Genomic DNA, 14,842 nt, shown 5'->3' with positions numbered 1-14,842 from the left:
CAACCCCCATACTCACCACATTGTTGCCAAACGGCCCTTCATCAGCATTATCTTGGTTTTATCTGGGCTGAATGCCATCTTATGTTGATGGCCCCATAGCTCAAGTATTCTGGAAGCCCGAGAGATGCGCAGTTCAACCTCATTCTGCGAACATCCTTAGACCAGTGAAGCCCATCATCGGCATAAGCAACAATGCGACAGCCACTGGGTAACCTCAGTCACATCAAAAAATCAACTCCACAACCCACAATAAGGGGCCCAGAACACTACCTTGGGGACAACCCTTATATAGTGTCTTCTCTACTTTGTGACCACTATCACAAAGTAGAACTTCTCGATGCTCAAAGTAGCTATCCATTACATACATTTCATTTTTGATATCAAGAGAATTAAAATACATCTCAATAGCTCTCAAATATGATCCACATCCTTGCTATCAACGGAGAGCTCTTATGATATTTCTTCAATTTTTTACAATTTATACATTAGGGAAGATCAGCCTTTTTGTGACAGTCCTCGCGCTTATGTCCCTCCTCACAGCAGTAGGCACAGATAATGGGCAGATCACAGAACTTAACTCTGTGACCATATCCCTTAGACTCAAAACACTGCTGAACATCGACGTACTCCTTGACTCTGAAAGAAGCAAAATCGATGAACAGCCTCCCTTCAGGAAGGAAGGTCTTCAACAATGAAGGACCCACCTCAAACACCCTGTAATGAGAGACATCACCTTAACCTCAGCTAGACACTGATTCATACCGTAAACTATCATTCTCAGACGCCTCTTTTTTTGGATTGGCTGTCACGTCGCTTTTAATGAGCCTGATATAATTTTAACTGACTCCTAGTTATCAGCCACCACAACCAGCCCCTTCTTAGTTTCTTTTATGTTTCGAATTACCAGGTTCAACTTCTTTGATCGAAGGATGACTTGAAATTCATCCTTCATCTCTTTACTAATTTTGGTGTGTCCCTCTTTCATATTAACGAACAGGACTTCTGGTTGATTTTGAGCAAACTGGCCTCTTGCTTATCCTTGATAATATCTGCATAACATTTTCGCGGGGCTTTAATAGACTCAATAACCAGAAAATGAACAGTTTCTTCTTAACCACCGCTTCCTTCACCTGGACTGGCTTAGAAGCTAATGCTTCGTATCCTTCTGCTAATGCAGACAAAAACTTTGAATTCTTTCAATTTTGGGGTCAATTTTGACCTTAAACTAGCTGAGGCACCTCTGGGATTCTCCAGAAAGGCCAACAGCTGCTCAAACTGCTCACTTAAAACCCTCATCAAAGGCGGAGCTATCAGGCTTACCTTTTGATATCAGAAAATCAAGCACATATTCCTTTAGAGAATTCTGCCTGATTTCTTCATCATCAGAGGAGGCTGACAAGTCGTCAGTACTTACCTCAGCAACCTCAACAGCCCCAACCTGCTTGGGCTTGAGTTGCTACTTAGATTTGCCTTCCGACATTGATGCCTGAAGAATTAGTATTTTTTTTTTTTAAATATGACAAAAAGATTAATAATTCAACAAATAAATAAAACAGCAAAAACTTTAATGTATATAAATTTATTTCAGTAAAACATTTATTTATTAAACATTTATTTCAGTATAAAAGCTTTTGTTACTTTAAACTTTTATAACTACTACAACTTAAAGACTTTTGACAAATATCACAAACATAACTCTTTTCTTTGGTGTGAATATTTACATGTTTCTTTAAAGTTGCTGAACTTTGACTGAAAACCTTTTGACAAAAGTTACAAACATAAGTTTTTTCTTTGGTATGAATAGCATTAATATTCATGTGTAAACTAGAACTAACGGTAAAAGACTTTGAACAAAGATTACAATCATATTTTATCTCTTTATTATGTACTTCATTAATGTATTTCTTTAATTTAAAAATAAATTTTAAAGATTCTTGACTAATGTTACTAACACAATTTTTAACTTTGGTATGAACATTATTAATATGATTCTTTAATTGGCCATTATAATTGAAAACTTTTTGATAAAAGTTACAAATACAAGTTTTCTCTTAGATATTTATATTAATATGCATACCTAAACCAGAACTAGAATTATAAGATGACAATAGTTACAAACATACTTTTTCTCTTTAGTATATATATTTATGTGTTCTTTTAAACATCTACCTAATTTAAAAGTTTTCTGACAAAAAATATATACATATTTATTACCTATGATTATTAAGATGTTTTTGTAAATTATAATTATTATTAAAATATTTTGAATAAAAGTATAGTTATATTTTTTCTCATTCACGTTAACGTTAACTTACTCAATTTGCTATCCATTCCTGGACTCTCTTTCATCCTACAAATTAAAAATAAAAATGTTTAAAAATCCAATTGGACATTACATACAAGTATATAATGCAATCTCACAACAACCAAAAGAACCTGAATGAGATACCCGTTGTAGAGATAAATTTAACACACGTAAATGTATACAAAAAATTATAAAATGCTTGACAAAACAATTCTCATTTTTTCATGGTTGGTTACCAAACTATTCATTACCTAATACTTTATTGAAAACAATCGTTTACTAAATAGACAATAACTGTTACACAATTGCCAGAAATTAGGCTTTTTTTCTGAAAGATAGATATGAGTATAGAAAAGGGGAACAACTAAGTATAAGCAATTTGCAAGCATAAAATGTTTGAAAAAATAAACAAAACAAGGATCTTAAAAATTCATTGGGGCTTGACAAAAAAAATTATGTGATGTAATTTTCAATAAGTAATGTTTAGCAGGTCAATGTTCTACATAATAATACTTCTTTATTCATACATATGAAAAAATTATTTCATAAAAATAATACCATATTTACACGTGTATGGGCTACAGTTTTTTAAATCAAAATTTCATCTAATATACAAATAAATCAAACATCCAACTGAAAAAACAATTAAATATAAAGACTTGCAATACAAAATAAAAATAAAATAATTAAAAAAAAAAAATCTCATAAGAAATACTCTGAGAAATTCAAAGGATAAACTGAATTAGAAGACCAGCCAGCAATCATAATAAAATAAACTCCAAGCCCAGAACAAAAAAAGGCCATAAATAAATCCAACACAATTAAAAGTAAAAGGAAACAACAATCAAAATAATAAAGAAACTGATAAACCTAAAATAGGAAAAAAATAAATCAAATAATTACCAAAAACAAGAAAATAAAACTCCCTTCTAAATAAATTTAAAGCATCACTAAAAGGCTGCAATAAACCTACCCTATTAGGACCTTTCCGAAACTGAATATAACCTAAAATCCTGAACTCAAATAAAGTAAAAAAGCTACACCCAAAACAACAAAAATAAAAAAAAAGAATTAAAAATAAACATTTACAAAATGTAAAATTACATAATTAAATTCTAAATTTAAAGCACTTAAATCTGCCAAATTAGTAAATAAACTATTATATTACCAAAAATCCTTTCGTACCAATTAGAATTAAAAAAAAGAAGATAGAAACCAACTTGGCTCACGCCGGCTTGAACTCAGATCATGTAAAATTTTAAAGGTCGAACAGACCCAAAACTGTAAAACCTACCCCGCAGAAATTTTTAATCCAACATAGAGGTCGCAATCAGATTTATCAATAAGAACTCTCCAGATTTATAACGCTGTTATCCCTAAGGTATCTAAATCTTAAAATCAAAATAAAGGATCAAAAATACATAAATAAATGTAAAAAAAAAAATAAAGATTAAAATTTTACCTGTCACCCCAACAAAATTTGATTTCCAAAAATAAAAAAAATAAAGATCTATAGGATCTTATCGTCCCTCTTCAAAATTTAAGCTTTTTAACTTAAAAATAAAATTAAAAAAATAAAGTATAATTCTCGTCAAACCATTCATTTCAGACCTCGATTAAAAGACTAATTATTATGCTACCTTAGCACAGTCAAAATACTGCGGCTATTTAAATCATTGAGCAGGTCAAACCTTAAATAAATAACAAAAGGACATGTTTTTGATAAACAGGCGAAATTATTTTTTGCCGAATTCATATATAAAATTTTTAAATATACTAATTTAATCATAATTAAAAATAAATTAATTAATTTAAACCCAGTAAAAAAATTAATTATTAAAAAAATAATAATTAATCCGCAACGAACTTAGAATGATGAAAGATGTTAATCCAAGAAAAAAACAAAAATAAATAAATTATATATAAAAAAGAGCTTATCCATCTTAATTTAAAATTTCAAAATGAAAAAAAAATAAACAAAAAGAAATTCTTGATTAATTCAAATTACTAGATAAAAAAAAAACGAATTTCATTTCAAAACGAATAATTCTTATTCAACAATAAAATACAGTTTAAAGTAAATCCTCATTATTCGGGGGAAAAAAATAAATTTAAGAAATTAATCAACCCTGATACAAAGGTGCTAAAAAAAAATAATTTTTCTAAACTAAAATTTAACTATCCCTTACAGTACAATTAACTAAATTAAAAAAAAAACAAAAAACAAATTAAAAAAAGACAAAAAACTTTTTCGTAAAAAAAAAAAATCAGACCCAACTGAATTGAACAGTTAAAATATTTATTGTAAATAAATATAACCCAGAATCTGTTTCTAGGTACACTTTCCAGTACATCTACTTTGTTACGACTTATCTGAATTTATGAGAATTTATGACGGGCGATATGTACATAATTAAGAACAAAATTCATAAAAATTAATTTTAAAAAATTACTATTAAATCCAAAATTCAAAATTAATAAAAATAAGAAATCAAAAAACAAAAATTAATGTAACCCATAGTAACATCCTTATAACTGCGCATCTTGACCTAACATAAATCTAAAAAAATAAATAAATTTTCATTACACTCAACGACAGCGATATACAAGAAAAAAGGTACAAAAAATCGTGGAATATCATTTAAACTACAGGTTCCTCTAAAAAGATTTAAAAACCGCCAGCTCTATTAAATTTCAATCAACAAAATATACTACCTTAGAATTTAAAATTAAATTTATTTTAAATAACAGGGTGTCTAATCCTGGTTTATACGCAAACTTAAATAGAAAAAAAAATTATTACATAAATTTCACCTAAATACAAAATATAAAAAATACAATAAAACAAAATCCTAAAAAAAATTAACTTGAACCTGATGTATAACCGCAAATGCTGGCACAACATTTTTTAGTTCTAAAAAATATAACTTCAATTAAAAACTTAACTTTAAAAACCTTAACACTGATAATAAATACTAATTCCTTAAGAATAAAACGCCTAACAAAAACTCACATGCATTATAAACTTAAAGCCAAATAAAAAAGCAAAGATGGAACTTTAAAATAAATTCATCTATAAAGGAACCCAATAAATAAATTCCTAAACTTAAATTAAATAATAAATTACTAAAAAAAGGACTTCCCCCCTCAATGGCAAGTAAAGCTACCCCTAACTTCAAATGCCAATTTAAAACAAAAAAAAAAAACAAAATGGTTCAAGTGTAGTAAAAAATCACAACCGAAAATTGAACAGTAATTATTTAAAGGAACCAATTAATTCAATGTTAAACTAATTAAAATAATACTCAAGCAATAATTAAATTAAATATATAATAATAAATTTATTATTAAAGAATAAATAATAGATCAATAAGAAATGTATAATTATTTTTCTTAATTGAATTTTGAAATAATATTTAGACCATAAGGTTTTTTTTTGTTTAATAATTATATATTCTTAAATAATCATACAGTTATATAGTTGTTTTTATTAGGTTTGTTAAATTATAAAAGTTATTCAATTATATAACACTAGTTTAAATTAAATATATTTTATTTAATTAAGTGTATATTGAAATTAATCCCATATTAAATAATTATTTAATTAAAATTAAATTTTATTTTATTGTGATTATTTAATCACAACAAAGGTACTAGTCTAACAGCTATATGTTACTTTACCAACATTCTTTTTTCATTTAGAAGTACGTATTACTCAATTATTATTGGTAGAATTGAGAGGTAAAAATATAGTTCTGAATAAACATTTTTATATTTCCAACATTTTGCAATAAAAAAACAGTTAACCAATAAGTTTTACGGTTGAAGGAATATTTTACAATAAAGATAGCTATCAAAATTTGACACTAGACGTAAAATATAAATGAGTATTGATTTAGGTAAAAAATTCGCATCATTAATGATTACTTTGTTCTATTATACTTCCGGACTTAGGTTCACACCTATTTTTTTTTTTTTTACGTCGTGAGGAAGGGAAATCTCTAACAGACACATCAGACTAATACCCCTCTTCCTCAACAACATCCGAAGACCTAACCCGCCACCACAAGCCCAACACAATTTCCGGTGAAAATCGCAGTAACGCCTTTCAGAAAAGAAGGCGGCAAGAAATAAAGCAGAGCCCACGGGTACCGGCAGAACAAGTACATCCGCGACCGGGCCTAAATCACCCCGTTCTAACCTTACCTAATCTCTAATTTTTTTCTGTTTAGCCTCCGGAACCACCGTAAGGTATTACTTCAGAGGATGAATGATGAAGTTAAGTATGAATGTAAATGAAGTGAGTCTTGTACAGTCTCAGGTCGACTATTCCTGAGATGTGGGGTTAATTGAAACCTAACCCCAAAGAAGACCGGTATTTACGTGAATGCCGGTGTTCACATGCGAAGACCTGACTCACCATAAGAACAACACATTCTCCGTTGAGAATCGCCTTTCAGAAAGGAGACGGCAAGGAACACAGCAGAGCCCACGGGTGCCGACGGAACACGTACATCCACATCCTGGCTTAAACTCAGCCTGATATTTTGTCTGTTTTCATGTCCTCCACTTTACGTTCAATTCGATTAAATATTAATCGTTTTTATTTATTGTTAATTCTAGTACTGTAAATTAGTATCAAATTAAGTAATAATTTTCTCACAATAACGGACCTAATAATTACGACACAAAATTACATCAATTTTCTCCCATAACTCGACTACTTGTTAACCTTTTTAAAAAAAAATAAAAATGCCATTTTGTTCAAAATAAAAGGCTTAATAATTTAGCAAATAACATAAATTTTGATAAAACTAATTAATATTTATGGAGTTATAACGGATTGAAAAATAAACATGACCACCATTTTGTAATTTGCAAAAGTATTTAAGTCCTGATTTTTTGCTAATTTTAAAACTTTATTACCAAAACGCCTACCAAATATTAATGTGATTCGCATATCCGAACTTGAAATATAATTTTTTTATAAAAATAACAAAATGGCGGACAGGAGAATAACTAAGAGAACTCACCAATTTTCTTAAGGATATTTTTTTGTTTAGTTTTGCAAGTAGAATCCGAAAAAGTATAACCAGCCCACCATTTTAGAAACACTCGAAAAAGAAAACATCACTCGAAAAATATTACGCACACATTACCAAAAATCCGATGTGTGAATGAATGAAATTTTTATAAGAAAATTTCTATTTTTTTGTAAAAAATCACTACGCATAAAAATTAAACAATTTATGAAAATTAAAATATTAGAATGGATAATAAAATATTATGACTACTTACGATATTATACGAGATTGAAAAAAAAAACTTACTCTGTTTTCACTAAGTGTTCAGTGATCTGTGTTTGCCGTAATCGTTTCCCGTTCTCTAAACTACCCAATATTTTATAATCGGGATTTTTACAAAAATTGTTTAATACTCCCACTAGTTGTTCCGTTGTCAACGGGGTAGTGAAATTGTTTGGAGCGTATTTATTCCATTTAAAAATAGCAGTATTCTCTTTCATCACGTTGTACAATGAAACCCCACCCTTGTCCTTATGTTTTCGGAAAATTTCTTCAGATCCTGGATAATTTTTTAAAAGTTTTTTTATAGCAGGATTCAAACTTCTTTTTTGGCGACGAATAGCGTAGTACTCATACTGTTGGTTTTTATCACCTTCTTTGAATTTTTTTTTATAAATCACCAAACTAGAAATTTTATTTTCATCAGCCGGCAGGCGATTTTCATTAATGAGATATTCATTTTCTTCTTTTAGCCTTTTTATTTTCGTCTCTTCTTTCACTGTTACTTCCGAAGACATGTCAATTAACTAGTTGCAAGGAAGAAAAAGAACTGAATACAGAATAGAAACTGTATCAATACTGAATGAGATTTCACAATTTTTCGTAATTTAGAATGTTTTCCCATCATAAAATTATTTACAATTGATAACATTTTTTTTTAGATAATAAAACAACAATATTCTTTTTATCTTCTTTTTTTTAGGAAAATTGAAGATAAATAAAATTATTTTTATAGAAAGAAATATATTAAAAACTCTTTTATTAGGTAAAGTACTTTTTTTTATAGCAATAATCTTTTATTATTTGTTTTATTAAATATACATAAATGACATACATTGTATTACATTATGTAATTTTATTTCACAAGACGATGTTATCAGTCACGGAATTTTTCACACTCTAAAAACTTCATTATCATCCATCAGTAATTATAAGTGGGCGTAAGCCTATTATTGTAAAAATAAATTTTATTCCCCTAAAACACTGTTATTAATTTTTGTAATTATTTTTTAATTTACATTTTTCTACTTCATTTAATTGTATACGTTTTAATTTATTTTATTTGAACAAAAATCATTTTTATGTTTATTTTAGAATTTTTTTATTACTTAATTGTTTTTTTTTTCAGTTTAGCTAATAAACTTGGTTCAAAATATTTTTTTAAAATTAACATTTTTTTTCTTAAGTAATAATGTTATAAACCAATAAACCGGATGGAAATTTTCCAGCTGTTCGTATGTACGTATGTGTGTGAGTTTGATGTCTACCTTTTATATCCAGAACTACTAGACCGATTTTGACCAAACTTGGTCAGATTACTTCTGTATATAGGGCATTGATGCCATTAAAGTCAAGGGGATGAGGCTGTGGAGCAAGGTCACCTCAACATCTCTTAATTTCGCCTAATTAAGTTCTTAGTTTTCTTAGGTATATTTGTTAACAATTAAAAAGTTGTAAAAAATGTTTTGAAAAATCTCACCTCCATTCCAAAAAATGCCCTAAATAAACAATGACTTAGTGGGTATACTGCGTCCTCTCACCACAAGGTACGCCAGTGTAGCACTGACGTACAACTGTTCAAAAAATATTGTTTTTAAACAAAAGTATAAATATTTTAAATTAAGTTGTGTGTGTATGTCGTGTATCAGAAAAAATCCGCGTGCGGAAAAGCCCTACAACTGTGTTGTCAGCTTTTTTTCATATTACAAATATTTGTGTTTTAGGGTTTCTTCACTTATTATAAAAAAGATTTATAAAACGAATTTAACGTAAAAAGTATATGAAATAATTTGATGAATTTGCTTCCTATAAACAACATACCCTTCAACTTTAATTCGTTAATTAAAAATGTTGTTTTAGTATTCATTATATGATTACGGCACACTACATTCAATCTTAAAAATAATAATTGCGCTAAAATTAGTGCGCGTTCAACAGGAAGCACCAAAACAATATTATTAGAATTATATATTTTTAAAATATATGCTCGAGTTAATAAGTCAATGTGTATGTGAGGAAGCATGTAGTAATGTATCCATTAACGAGCATATATGTTTTATCGTCAGAAACCAAATATTAATTTTAGGTTAAAAAATATAGTCGGCCTCCGAGGCACGAGTGGTAGCGTCACGGCCTTTCATCCGGAGGTCATGGGTTCGAATCCTGGTCAAGCATGGCATTTTCACACACGCTACAAATCAGTCATCTCATCCTCTTAAGCAATACCTAACGGTGGACCGAGATTAGAAAAAAAAGAAGAAAAGTGAATGGTATTCTTAAACCATTAAAGGATAACAGTATTTCTAAAAAAAAAAATCAAGAAGTAAACACAATTTAATTAATAAACTGTAAAATTTTGTAATTTATTGCCGAACATTTTGTGATAAATTAATATTTGAATTTTTTTTAAATTAATATCCAAAGAAGCAGATCAGTCCGTATCCAAAAACATTTTTGTGTTATGACAATCCATTATTTTTTTCAAGAAAAATCTGTAACAAATAAAAAATTATAATAAATTACTTTTGAGAAAAACCTTTTAAAAAACCGACAGCAAATAATTGTACAACTAAATTTATATTAATACTAGTATTTTATTAGTTAAATAACAACCATTTTAAAACGGTAAAATATTAATGGCTAAAAAACAGTTTAATAAACTGAATTACTTATATTACTTAATTTACTAATTACTTAATGAATTCTGTTATTTATCATCGGTTAATTATTAATGAAGTTGATTAATTCTATGAATACAAAATATGTTTCCTGTGTATTCTGTATTTCCTCTGTATTCTGTTTCCTATTATAAATAGTGATAAACAAGAAACATGCTTACTGATATCAATAGAATATTTTATGGGTAAAATTGACGATTGACATATTTACTTTATCATATATCTTTTTTATATTCTACACTAGCTCCCCGTCCCAGCTTCGCTCGCGCTATATGGTTATTTGTGTTTCCCGTAGCGGTAAATTTTTTTATTTTTCGTTTACTGGTTAAGTAACCGGAGGCAGATGCAGCCAGTCACATATACAATAACGGTAGCAGTGCTTGTGTGGTTAAGCCACAGCGCCGTATAACTTAGGAGTCGGGATTCCCGATCCCGACTATAAGAAATAACGTTATTTTTATACTAAATCCTTTAGGATTTCATGTTATATTTGTTAAAAATTTTTTTTACTTTACTTCATTCCCTTTCAAAATCGAATTTAAAAAATTTAGAAATTGGTTTATTGACATGAAAAGATTACACTCAACAAAAATCAGGTTGATTTCTTCATTTGTTACCGAGAAATTAAAAAAAAAAAACAGGGTTAAAAAAAAATTCAAAAATTTATTTTAACCCTTGAAACCGTTAAAACTTGGAATGAAATTCAAAAAAATCTAGAAATTGGTTTTTAGATGTTCATAATCAATTATTTCAAACTCAGCTCAAAATTCATTAAAATTTGTGCTTCAACCGGCAAATCTCCATTTAGAGATTTTTTGAGATGAAATATATCCAAAAACCTACTCAGTTATGCTAAGAAACATGGATAAAAAATTAGTGGCGAAATATCAGGTAGTTTTTTTATTTATCTCGAACAAACAAAAACCCTTTTCATCTTTATATAATAGTATAGATAGATTACTTTATTCAATGTAAATTTAATTCTACTATCATGTAATATTATTCATTCGATTGTTTTGAGTCATTCAGTTTAAATCCTGTTCACAGTTCATTAATTCATTTCATTAAGGTTTATGCTTCAACCGCTAAACCTCTACTACTAAATATATATATATATATATTTTTTTTTTAAAATGAAATATATCCAATAACCTTCTCAGTTATGAGAAGAAACATGAGTAAAAATTTATTAGGGATAGATCGGGTAGTTTTTTTTTGTTTATCCCGAAGAAACAAAAACCTACTTCCTCTTTATATAATAGTAAAGATTTAACAGTTGAAAATTCGACTATATTTTCAGGTTTAATTTTAAACTAACAGATCAGAAAAAAATTTAAGAATTGCTTGCTACGTATATTAAATGATCTTTTACAGATGTGTAAAAATAAGTTTTGAATGTTTTTTTTTTACAAAATAATAAAATTTCTCTATTGTAATAGCTCATCAAACAATTATGTAACTGACTAATGACCGTAACCCTACCTCCTGTAATGGACTCTAATCTTTTATAAATATGTTAATTTACATTTTTACTTATTTTATTTCCTAAAATATAATTTATTACCTAGAATTAGTTAATGAAATAATTAACATTATTGTAAAACAGTAAAAAGTTCACATTAAAATTGAAAGAAGTTGTAGTTCGTCTGGTACTTATCAGAATGTAATCAGATTGTTATCGGTATAAAAAAAATTATGTTTAATCTCCATCTAAGACTATCTGAACAGTATCATAAAAATATTATTAATATTTAACAGAATGTGTTAGTTTAGAAAACTTATAGTCGTGTTTTTAGCAAACGTTTAGAGGAAAATAATAATTACTAGCATAAAGTTTATGAAAAAAATTCTTTTAAGCTGTTGAAATTCAAACTTTTACCATGCAAATGTTCTGCGTATTTATCTATAAATATGTTATGTGAGTTATAAAATAAAAAAGTAGATAATAAAAAGAAACCGGGTTGGTCTAGTGGTTAACGCGTCTTCCCAAATCAGCTGATTTGGAAGTCGAAAGTTACAGCGTTCAAGTCCTAGTAAAGCCAGATATTTTTACATGGATTTGAATACTAGATCGTGGATACCGGTGTTCTTTGGTGGTGTTGGGCTTCAATTAACCACACATCTCAGGAATGGTCGAACTGAGAATGTACAAGACTAACACTTCATTTACACTCATACATATCATCCTCATTCATCCTCTGAAGAATTATCTAAACGGTAGTTACCGGAGGCTAAACAGGAAAAAGAAGAAGATAATAAAAAGAAGGTTGTAGATAAATAGGTTTTAGGATAAAGGTTGTGGATAAATAATTATCTACAAAATATTTTAAATGCTATAAAAAGTAATAATATATACATTCTTTTTCAATTACGTGAAGAGAATTCCCCGATGAAACACCTAAATAATCTGATCTTTAGCAAAGTGTTATTGGATTGTTATCGGATTACAACAAAATAAATTTTTATCTCCTTTTAAGACTACATGCACAGTATCATAAAAATATTTATTAATATTAATATAAGATTTATTAATATTTTAACCGGATATTTTAGTTTATAAAACCACTCCGCCATGGAGTAGCGGAGTGGTAGCGTCACGGACTTTCATTCGGAGGTCCCGGGTTATAATTCGGTCAGGCATGGCATTTTTCTTACGCTACAAAATTCCATTTCCATACCCCACGCTTCAAGCGTATGTGTTGATATCATCAAGGCAAAAAAAAGTTTAAGAAATTTATACAAGTGATTTTGAAAACTGGAAGAAACAATATTGGCATGTAGAATTATTTAAAAAAATATTTAAGCCGAATGAAGTTATTTTTTCACATTTAAAATAATGTTTAATTTTTATTATTATGAAAAAAGTTAAATGTGATTGTAACTTTATTTAGTTGACCGTTTTCATGGGTTTTTTATTTGTTCATTTTGTGTTATCTAACGAAAAGGGCAAGACAACGAAAATGTTTACGCATTCATATTTAAAAAAAAAGAAATGATTAATATTGTTTTGCTGAACATATTTTCAAAATGACTACAACAGTATAACTGTAATTTGAAGGAGATAATATAAAATGCTGTATTAAATAATTTAATAAAAATACTTGTAATAAAAATAAGATTTATTAATTATTATAAATTATTTTAGAATTAAAATGATAAAATAAAAATCTAAAAATGTTATTTAAAATACACCAAATCTCTACTATTTAATATTAGAATATACTTTTAAGTATATACTAAAAAACTTGTTTTTCTTTTTCAGGATTTAATACAAGATGTGGTATTTTTACGTTTTACGCCCCCCACGTTTTTAGCATTTTTTTTTTTCACGTAAAAGCTATTTAATATAAAATGTTTTATAATAATTGATGATTAAAATATTAGAGAAATACCGTAGTAATCCTATAACTCAATAAAAATAACACAATAATCCATAATATATATTTCAATAAAACTTTACAAAAATTCATTCAAATGTTCATCATATCCTCTCTAATTAAAAAAAAAAATTCGTATAAATATTGTGATACAATATATATTATTTTGGGTTATAGGATTTTGAATAAATATTTGTCGAATAGTGAAACAATTTACTCTATTATTTTGTGTTATTATATTTATGTAAACTTAGACGTCATGAAATTATCACACATCTTTATTCACGATATTAATAACGAAGAGAGTGCTGCGAAATTTTGCTATCAAAAAAAAAAAAAAATAATACACTACAAGAATTTGTTAAAAAAACATTAAATGAAATTGAAATTTCATTTAAAAAATTCTCGTTTTTTGTGTAAGAAAAGATCATGCAGGAAGAATTTGGTTTATACATTATTTATAATTTAGTTTAGTAACTTAGTGTTTTATTATGTTTAAACCAAACATGTGATGAGTAGCAGGCAGGCTGGAAGTCTGTAGTTGACCTGAGGCGGAGCGACTGATGCCGGATGGCTGAAGGCGGCTAGCCTTAGTGGGTGGACGGCAGGAGCTCCTTGGAGCCGTCGTCCGCAAATGATCCCGTGGGGACGTCGCCCTGTTTATTCTAATTTAGTGGCATGAGTGCCTGGGTGATCGCGCTGGGGCTGTGTGCATACCATATGATTTAGGTCTGGACCTTGCGTGACTAGAGGGGGAGGTTTTTTAGCGGGTGAGAGCCCTGCACTTGTCAGAGCGGGCCTGGCGGGGCTGATAGAGATTTTCTCTCCCCTACGAGGAAAAACAAACATGTTTGATTTGGTTGTTGATATACGTACGATTCCTCAGTACACGGAATCAATAAAATAACCAAACGCTCGCTTAAATAATCTACGCTCGCTTCGCTCGCTAACCTTGACTAATTAATAGTAATGTTTTGATTATTTAAAAAATAAATTTAGTAATTATTGCTTATAATCGAGTTGTTTTTTTAATATGTAAAATATGTTACATGTTTCAAATTACCGGTATAAAACAGCATGTTGGTGTGTTTTTCTGTAATGTTTTATTCAACAGTTATTATAAAGTATTCTATATTAAGTAATTTTTATGTGAAAAAATTCAAAAAAAAAAACGTAGGG

General features: G+C 28.4%; 1 protein-coding gene across 1 annotated transcript; it reads right to left on the bottom strand.

The window, feature by feature from the left end:
- Positions 1 to 1,591: 1,591 nt before the first annotated feature.
- LOC142330099 (uncharacterized) lies at positions 1,592 to 8,235 on the bottom strand. Its single transcript, XM_075375162.1, has 2 exons — positions 7,636 to 8,235; positions 1,592 to 2,350 (listed from the first exon to the last, which is right to left on the bottom strand). The coding sequence occupies exons 1-2, from the start codon at positions 8,124 to 8,126 to the stop codon at positions 2,296 to 2,298; spliced, it is 546 nt and encodes a 181-aa protein (XP_075231277.1). The 5' UTR covers positions 8,127 to 8,235; the 3' UTR covers positions 1,592 to 2,295.
- Positions 8,236 to 14,842: the final 6,607 nt, after the last annotated feature.

The sequence above is a fragment of the Lycorma delicatula genome, chromosome 9, assembly GCF_047948215.1.
Source record: "Lycorma delicatula isolate Av1 chromosome 9, ASM4794821v1, whole genome shotgun sequence".
Lineage (NCBI taxonomy): Eukaryota > Metazoa > Arthropoda > Insecta > Hemiptera > Fulgoridae > Lycorma > Lycorma delicatula.
Note: the sequence above shows the minus strand (reverse complement) of the source record. Positions and strands in the feature narration are given on the sequence as shown.